The 9,147-nt window shown below is 38.5% G+C and overlaps 2 protein-coding genes across 3 annotated transcripts; one reads left to right on the forward strand and one right to left on the reverse strand.

The window, feature by feature from the left end:
• Nucleotides 1–248: 248 nt before the first annotated feature.
• LOC109211241 (pentatricopeptide repeat-containing protein At3g47530) lies at nucleotides 249–2,639 on the forward strand. Its single transcript, XM_019374748.1, has one exon. It carries the CDS (start codon nucleotides 379–381, stop codon nucleotides 2,251–2,253), a length of 1,875 nt encoding a protein of 624 aa, XP_019230293.1. The 5' UTR covers nucleotides 249–378; the 3' UTR covers nucleotides 2,254–2,639.
• Nucleotides 2,640–3,990: 1,351 nt separating this feature from the next.
• Nucleotides 3,991–8,557, reverse strand: LOC109211238 (malate dehydrogenase, chloroplastic). 2 transcript variants are annotated; one of them, XM_019374743.1, is made up of 2 exons: nucleotides 8,410–8,557; nucleotides 3,991–5,507 (listed from the first exon to the last, which is right to left on the reverse strand). In XM_019374743.1, exons 1-2 carry the CDS (start codon nucleotides 8,540–8,542, stop codon nucleotides 4,261–4,263), a joined length of 1,380 nt encoding a protein of 459 aa, XP_019230288.1. In that variant the 5' UTR covers nucleotides 8,543–8,557; the 3' UTR covers nucleotides 3,991–4,260. The 2 variants fall into 2 exon arrangements, with proteins under 2 accessions (XP_019230288.1, XP_019230290.1); XM_019374745.1 differs by lacking the exon at nucleotides 8,410–8,557 and adding an exon at nucleotides 8,265–8,377.
• Between the last annotated feature and the right edge of the window lie 590 nt (nucleotides 8,558–9,147).

Raw genomic sequence — 9,147 nt, forward strand, 5'->3', positions numbered from 1 at the left:
CTAGTCGTAATACCTTAAGTGTAGCTGATCGTGGCCTCAAATCGCCGAACGACATGCTAGATTTCAAAACGGCCGGTCGGATCGTTACAATGGTTCCTCAATTATAAGTTGGGAGTTTTTTTTTTATTTTTTATTTATTATTAAAAAATGAAAAAGAAAATCCCAACTTATAGATTAGATTTTTTTGAGATATAAGCACTATAGTTAATTTGGTTAATGTGGTAAATTAGAAGTTAAATTTACAGCAATTCAAAAAAAAGTTCCGCCATAGTAACAAAAGCAGACTCTTCTCTAGTTTGAGCTATGTCCATGGATCCCCAGAATAATCTTTGCTGTATTTTCCAATTTCCGACGTGAAAACGTTAGTCAAAATAGAGAATGAGAGCAATCTCTTCTCGCCGTATTTCTATATCCCCCTTCCGCTATCTCTCTTCTCTTGCGGCGGCGCGTGTAGACCACCACCACCACCCGCAATGCATTCATCCCGCACCCACAAATTCTCCTATTCACTTGCATACAGAGAAACCCGAAGGTTTGATTTCGTTAATCAAGTCGTCTTCTGAAAATTCCCATTTGCTACAAATCCACGCCCGCCTCATTCGCAAAACTCTCTTTCAAGATCCATTTTTTTTCTCAGCTTTCTTATTTCGTGTTGCTCTCCCGCCATTCCATGATTTAACTTATGCTTTTCGGGTATTTTCAAAATCTGAAAAACCCAATGTTTTCATGTACAACATCATGATTAGAGCTTATGCAATGAGTGATTCACCCATAAAGGGTTTTCAGTTATATCAAGGAATGTTAAGGTCAGGTGTGTCACCGAATTCGCTAACGTCTTCATTCGTTACGAATTGTTGTATAAAGATTGGGTCTTTCTTTGGTGGGATACAGATTCAGGCTCGAATATTGAGAGATGGGCATCATTCTGATGGACGCCTGCTGACCACATTAATGGATTTTTATTCATCCAATGAGGAGTACAGCGAAGCTTGCAAAGTGTTCGATGAAATGTCTCACAGAGACACAGTAGCTTGGAACGTGTTGATTTCTTGCTATTTGCGTAACCGACGCACTCGGGATGCTTTGCGCGTATTTGATATGATACGGAGCTCGTCTGAGTGTCAACCAGATGAGGTTACTTGTTTGTTGTTACTTCAGGCTTGTGCAAATCTGAATGCATTGGCCTATGGTGAAGGAGTTCATAGATATTGTGAAGAGCATGGATTTGACAAGGCAATCAATATTTGTAATGCACTTATAACTATGTATTCCCGGTGTGGTTGCATTGAAAAGGCTTTTGAGGTGTTTAAGGGAATGGCCAAGAAAGATGTGGTGTCTTGGAGTGCAATGATATCGGGGTTGGCAAGCAATGGTTATGGCAGAGATGCAATTGAGGCATTTTCGGAGATGCAAAGATCAGGTGTTTCCCCTGATGATCAGACTTTCACTGGGGTTCTTAATGCTTGCAGTCACTCCGGACTACTTGATGAGGGTAGGATGTTTTTTAATAGTATGAGCGAAGAGTTTGGGATTCCACCAAATATTCATCACTATGGGTGTGTGGTTGATCTAATGGGTCGTGCTGGCTTAGTTGAAGAAGCTTACAACCTTGTAAGTTCAATGAAGGTCAAACCTGATGCAACAATATGGAGGACTCTACTAGGAGCTTGTAGAATTCACCGCCAAGCTGATCTTGGAGAACAAGTCATTGAGCATTTGATTGAACTTAAAGCACAAGAAGCCGGAGATTATGTACTGCTGTTGAATATTTATTCATCGCTTGGTGATTGGGATAAGGTAATAAACGTGAGAAAAATAATGAAAGAGAGGGGAATCCAAACCACCCCTGCTTGTAGTACCATAGAGTTCAAGGGGGAAATACATGAATTCGTTGCAAATGACTTTTCCCATCCAAGAAAGACTAAGATTTATGAGATGTTGGACGAGATCAATCAGCAACTGAGGATAGCAGGATACGTTGCTGAGCCAATGTCAGAGTTGCACAATGTGGGTGTGGAAGAGAAGCAGATTGCATTATCTTATCACAGTGAGAAATTGGCTATTGCTTTTGGGGTTCTATCAACTCCACCCGGCACACCAATAAGAGTTGCAAAAGACCTCCGAATTTGTGTTGACTGCCATAATTTTGCCAAGATGTTGTCAGCAGTCTATAATAGGGAAGTTGTTATTAGAGATCGTAACCGCTTCCATCATTTCAGAGAAGGACGATGTTCTTGCAATGACTATTGGTAATTGCAAAATGTTCCTCCAGTAAATTATGGAGCAGAATGAAAGTAGGGCTTATAAAGATTATCTATTGAAGGATGATGAGAATGGTGTTGAATGTGTTATTGGATAAAACACCCGATAATATCAGACTCGCATTAATCATGCATCAGGAAAATTCTGGTCGTGCAGGAAAGAAAGAATCCCATTGTTGCTGAATACAGCTTGAAGCTAGATTCAAATAGACTCATTGGCACAGAGAAGAATCTAAGAATATATGTCAATTAACAGGATGGAGTTGGATTTTGCTATTACTAAGTCAGAGATCGGTGTAGTAGTCTCAGTTAGAGGGTGGAATTGCCCATGCTTATGGACTGAACTGAATGAGATTCAAGCTGGGGGGGGGGGGGTTGGGGGGGTTGGAATTGTTGAATTTGCCCAAAGGAAGAAAGTGACTGCAATCAAATGAATGATTTTCACTTGAGAAGAAATTATGTAACCAAAATCCCACAAAGGCAACCACACCGCGCCAAATCTTATGTCTTTATTCTTATTGACACTGGAGTTCCCTTGTATTTCTAGAAGTGGTAGCTTATGTTGAAAAGCTGAAATCCATTACTCCTTTAAACCGATGACAATTTCTTTTTTTCCTAAAAGAAGCAGCAGCATACCCACCTATACTGGCTGAGAGCATTATTTTTGCCCCGCAATTTATTTATTTATAATTTCACAAGTCAAGAAAATCAGAGCAGAAGAGTGAAGAGAGTCGAAATCCCGCAATAGTTTTTCTGACATAATTTCAGAAGTTGTGAAAATCGTAATAGAAGAAGCTGGAAGAGTGTAAGTAATCTTTGATCCCAGACTCCCTGTCAAATATTTGAGTTAAAACATACTTTAAGGGGTGGGGAGTGAAGGAGGAGTGTCACATAGAACCGAGGCAAAGTAATTTCAAAGGCATTCTTATCAAAGTCAAAACTGTCGATCAAATGGTTCTTGATGAAGGTGAAACCTAAGAAACGAAAAGTGAACGTCTGTCCGGATACTTCACCAAGAAGTTTGGAAAGCGTCGCAGAATAATGAGTGAACTGAAAATTCTAATATGATTTAACAGAACTCAGCATCCTGACCTCACTTATGGGATTACACTGGGTTTGTTGTCGTTGTAAGAATATTATGCATCCGGAGCTCAAGGGTGGAGAATGTGCATCCATGTGAACCTGCCATTCACTTGAAATTTAGGATCATCCTCATCCCCTTTCTCTTTATCTAATTATTGCTTATGTTGCGGGGATTTGTTTTTGAGGTTTTGAGAGAGTTAGCTTTCTATTTAGCGAATTTATTTTGTTAAATATGTCTTACAACATGATTATCTTGAAGAACTAAACAACTTTATCAATCAAATACTCCTCACTGCCAAACAACTACATTTTCCACAAAAGAAAAAAAATTGACCTCTGCAGGGTCGTTTGGTATAATGGTGGGATTACCTATCCCACCTTCTATATGGAATAGCTAATCCCACCATTTTAGTGTAAAATTTATCTCAAAATTAGCTAATACCTATAACCAAACATAGGATAAATACAATCTCAAATTCTATCCCGAAATTATTGTCCCTATCCCTTGTACCAAACAACTACTACAAGTACAAACATTGAGAAGGTGCTCGGTGATAAGATTTACCGTAAGAAGCTAAAATTTGTGGAAGCAAGTGAATAACGGTTTTCCTAAATTTTTAGCATAAATAAATTTAGAATTCCCGCATTTCATCACACAACCAGCTCAACGACACGCTCAGATTATAGAGAGATTAAAGACTTGGTTTAACAAGAAAGAAAGAACATGACAAGAGTGCCTCAACAACGTCAATTAGAGTTACATACCGTAGAGGAGGAAACAATTTTACAATACTACTGTTTTTTTTCTCGGTCACAGAAGCACTTTTCAGCTCACCTGCAAAACTGGAATTGCTCATACATGAATTCCGCTAAATTACTTTATTCCTGTCAACATTTCTTCAGCCTGTAATATATTCTAAGCAGCTACAGGTTCCTTCTGAACGAAACCTATACCCTTCTCGATGCTAGCTTTCAGTTCTGGCTTTAAAGCATCCAGAGCTTTCTGTTCATACTCAGTCAAACCTTGAAGGTCAGATGGAATCAAAGCCTCAACCCCGTTCTTTCCTAGTTTAACCCTTGAAGCAAAGAATGGAAGCTCTGTTAGGTCAGACTGGACAAAAGCACACTCATACACATCACTATCTCCATCAAGTGCGCGGAGTGAGGACTCAACAAATCTTGCTGCTGCGTACGCCATGGAAAGTGTAGCAGACCCTGCACCAGCCTTTGCCTCCACAACTTCTGTGCCAGCATTTTGAATCCTCACAGTTAGCTCCTGTACTTCTTCGTCAGTGAAAGTAGTTGATGGTTTTGTCTTTGATAGCAAAGGCAAAATGGTGATACCGGCATGGCCACCCACAACTGGGACATCTACGTCAATAAGCCTCAAATTTTTCTTCTGAGCGACAAATGTATTTGCCCTGACTACATCTAGGGTGGTAACACCAAAAAGTTTTTTAGGATCATAAACACTCTTTCGCTTCAACACCTCTGCTGCAATTGGCACTGTGGAGTTGACTGGATTGCTAATGATGTGGATAAATGCATCAGGGCAATTATCAGCAACAGCCTCAACTAATGTCTTCACAATGTTTGCATTAATGTTGAACAGGTCATCACGTGTCATGCCTGGCTTTCTTGGAACACCAGCAGGTATGACCACCACATTTACACCTTTCAAACAGTTGGCCAATTCAGAAGCTCCAGTGAAATCTGAAACCTTTGAGGGAGTGTTGCAGTGACTGAGATCAGCTGCAACTCCTTTAACATTAGCTATATCATAAAGGTTCAGCTCTGAGACTAATGGTGACATCTTGACCAGAAGAGACAGTGGCTGGCCTATACCACCACTGGCTCCAAGAACAGCCACTTTGTAAGATGCTTGAGGCTGAACACAGTTCCCATATCCCTTGTTTTCTTTTTGAGCCTTTGGAGTAATAGATTGTTTAAGGACGGAAACACTTTCTTTCCCTAAAAAGGACGATTCTGTTTCACAGCTTACAGTTGTGGCAGCCTTCAAACCGCTGAAACTTCTAAGGTTGTTTTTGGAGTTGAATTTCACACCAAAGGCTTTTGATTGCGATACTGAGCTTCCTTTGCAGCCCAGAGATGTGGCTGAGCCAACTGAGAAAGTGGTTGCTGATGTTGCTGCCATTTCGAACCCTGCAAGGCAGAAACATGATATTAATTTTCTATCGAGAACTTTAGTACATTAAATACCACATCTGATACATCAGAGAAAAATTCCCAGTCTGATATATAAAACATGAGACACTGTGTGAACTGGAAGATAAATGAATCAGTACTATGTACATGCCACTGGGTGCTTCATTCAGTTTTCATAATGGACAAACTTAGCATCTAAAAGGTGCATAGCAAGTTAAATGAAATAGGCTTCTCTTCCTTCCAGCAGTCCAGGTTATAACTGTCTCCCTCTCTAGCTTATCACTTGAGGGATCTTCCTTCTAGTTTCCAAAATAAGGACCAAAACAATTACTGTTTGTTAGCTGTGTTAACCTTGAGAACCATTTTACCATAGTTCGCCTAACACGTCATATTAATATCATTTCCAAAAGAATACAAGAATTGGACAGGTAAAATTCATTTTCCTGTTCTAGATTTAGTACTATAGGGATATATTAGTACTTTTTAGAAAAATATAATGCACTACAGAGGATCTTTTTAATAAGGTGTACTACAGAGGATTATGTTAGTAAAAATTTTAAGGAGAAAATTCTTAAATTCTTATAAAAATGATAATTTGATGTTTTCGCCTCCAAAATGATAGGTATAGCTTGTCACTTGATTGTAACATGAACCTAAAACACGTAAACATTTTTTTGCACCGTAGAAAAGAAAAGGGACAGAAAGTTTGAGCATATATAGGTAAATAAATGAGCTTGGAGATGCATCTTTTCAGATTAAGGGACCGTAGGTCACCATTCAGCTTGTTTAAAATAAGGGTTGAAGCGTATAAACAACAGCACAGTTAACAACGCGGTTCGGAAATTATGTTCCCCGAATATTGAATGGATGAACAATTGTTGCCATGCTATATGCTAGATGATCAGACTGCAACATGTGAAAGCGGGTTCAAAGATGAATGGGGAGAGTATCTATTTTGAAAAGAATGGCACTGCATAGATACGGCCAAAATCTGGAAACCTCAAACACTGAATTTGAAACAGAGGAATCAAGTGAATAAACCAGAAAGTAGGCCAAACTGTTCCAAAACCAAGAGGACAGATTTAACGGGTTGAGTATTGTCTTGAAAAAGTTGACATAGTATAGACACATCCAAAAACTGAAAATCCACGACATATATCTGAAACAGTGTTATCAAAGCCAAAAAGTGGAAAACGGCTCTAAGGTCCATTAAGCGAGGTGAAGCGCTCAACATGCTTTGCGCCTCGCTTCAGGGCTTAAGTGCGCCATTGACATCACAAACATGAAACAGAGTTACGAGCTGAAGAAACTAGAAGGCAGACTAACTGTCTCAAAAACAAGAGGGCTGATATTACTATGGAGATTAGATAGATAAATCCTGATCCGCACTGCTATGGTGCTGACAAAAGGTAAAATTGGTTCTCAAAACCCAATAAAAGAACCTTAACAGTAAAAGTAGCTATAGGAAACCTTTAGTGCTAGCCAAAAAAAAAGACTGCGTCAGCAGCTATAGGAAAACACATCGGACCAGTTTCGAATGGACAACACACATTTGCTTGTCAGCTCAACTAATCAGACAAATCAAGCCAATTATTCTGCCGCAGTAGTTGCCACAACAAACACTTCCACAAAAGATAACTAGCAAAACGAACCCAAATAGCAACTATTTCATCCGAAAAGAAATATAGACTCCAGGATGTGGTTCACACCATTAATAAGATCTTAAGACACTAAAAATCAAAGAAACGTTTTCAATTTTAATAACTCATATCCATAATTGGATTAAAAAGAAATGTTAACAGAGAACAGAAAAGGCAGGTAGCTCATACAAGATGACAAAGGCATCTATGTCGTACACACAGGCTCTGCTCTGTTCCTCAGCAAACACGGAGTCTGAAGAGGCGATACAGAAATAAATATTGGACCCTGATTGCAAGGATAGGAAGGCCGAAATAGTATGCTGATGCAGGGTATTCCAGCACAATAAGGCACATAAACATGATTTAAAACCAAAATATTTTCCATCCCACAGTAAATATATTATTTTCAATGAAGGATTTTATCCACATCTGAATCTCAAATGTGAGAAAATTAGTGAAACTGACTGTTGAATAGTGCACAAAATAGACAAAATTCAGGATAAAAGAAATAAAAAAAGTTAGGCTCAAACCTAAGAGTGTATTTCTAGAATCTAATACATGCATCAGGTACCTATAACTACTAAGTAGATCAGATCCTTCTTTGACTCTGTTTCTGTGAGATGGCGAATGATGGTAACAGTCAATGAGCTAATCAAAATGCATAACTATCCGTACAGACATGTAAAATTCATTAAATAGAGCTGATTAAGTACCGAATTGTATATGACCAGAATATCACAGTAGAACACGGGAAGAAAGAAAAGGCACTATCACTCCCTTAGCTATCACTTCAGAAGTTTATATCAAGCCTCAACTTCAACATGCACGTTCACATAATAATCCTTTCATCGTAGCGATTGGCAAAATTAGAGAGAGGCAAACCGGAAGAGATGGAATAGTCAATTAGCTTCTACTATTTCTTTATAAATTGAGACGAAACTCCTAGTTTCATTTCAAACTCAGAATCACATCCATAGAAAAAATATAAAAAATAGCAAGGTTTAGCAGATCTACAGTCACAACATACAAAAACAAAAATAAAGATTAATAACGTTGTTAAACATCACAGCCACTGCATTGTATATAATTCCAAAATCCACCAACTGATCCAAACCTGAACTAGGATATAAATCAACGAAGGGCTTCCAGATAAAACTCCAGATCCACAAAAATGAGAGACAAAATCTGAAATTCAGCTAAAAGTAATACAAAATTGACGAAATTGAAGACGCATATGTAAAAGGCAGAGACCGAATTACCTTGTAGAAAAATACGGCGGAGCTGGAAAGGGAAATGGAGGGGTCGGAAGAAGTTAGGAAAAGGAGAGGAGAGAGATATTTGAACTTTCGCCTGAAAGAGATGATTAAAAGGGGTAGGTTTTATTAATGTCATGTAGAGACCGAAAGTGATTTTATTTTGTATCTCACAACTTACCCTAGTTGTGGTGACCCTTAATTATTTCACATATTTGTGGACCCATCTCTTACACATTTAAATTCACAAAATTTTAGGATCACACAATTGTGAGATAAAAAAGAGGCCTCACACAATTATTGACAGTTGTGTGAGATACAAAATAAAAATTTTTCGCGAGTGATTTTATTTTGTGTCTCACATAACTTACACTAGTTGGGTGAGACCTCATTTTATCTCACATATTTGTGGACCCATCTCTTACAAATTTGGGTTCACAAAATTCTGAAATTACACCGTTACAAAATAAAAAAGAGGTCTCGCACAATTATTGTCAGTTGTGTGAGAAACAAAATAAAAATTTTGTACAACTTGCAAAATGTACTTTTCATATGGCTCTGCGTCAAACGGTCCCCCTCGATCAAATCGACTGATGACGCTGCATCAAAATTCAACGGTGTACGCTAAACTGAAACGGAATCTGCCTTTGTCGTTATTCTTGATTCCGCTTCCTTTTCGTCCGTCCAATTTATATCCCTATTTTCTTTTCTATTTTACAACGTTCAAAAATTTGACATCAATTT

The sequence above is a fragment of the Nicotiana attenuata genome, unplaced genomic scaffold (genome assembly GCF_001879085.1).
Source record: "Nicotiana attenuata strain UT unplaced genomic scaffold, NIATTr2, whole genome shotgun sequence".
NCBI classification, from domain to species: domain Eukaryota; kingdom Viridiplantae; phylum Streptophyta; class Magnoliopsida; order Solanales; family Solanaceae; genus Nicotiana; species Nicotiana attenuata.

Bases quoted from the DNA above. Each gene is read 5' to 3' on its own strand.
- LOC109211238 (XM_019374743.1), bottom strand. From the start codon at position 8,542: ATGACATTAATAAAACCTACCCCTTTTAATCATCTCTTTCAGGCGAAA. The intron at 5,508-8,409 runs GTAATTCGGTCT...TCTGCCTTGCAG, and splicing joins CCGCCGTATTTTTCTACAAG to GGTTCGAAATGGCAGCAACA.
- LOC109211241 (XM_019374748.1), top strand. From the start codon at position 379: ATGAGAGCAATCTCTTCTCGCCGTATTTCTATATCCCCCTTCCGCTAT.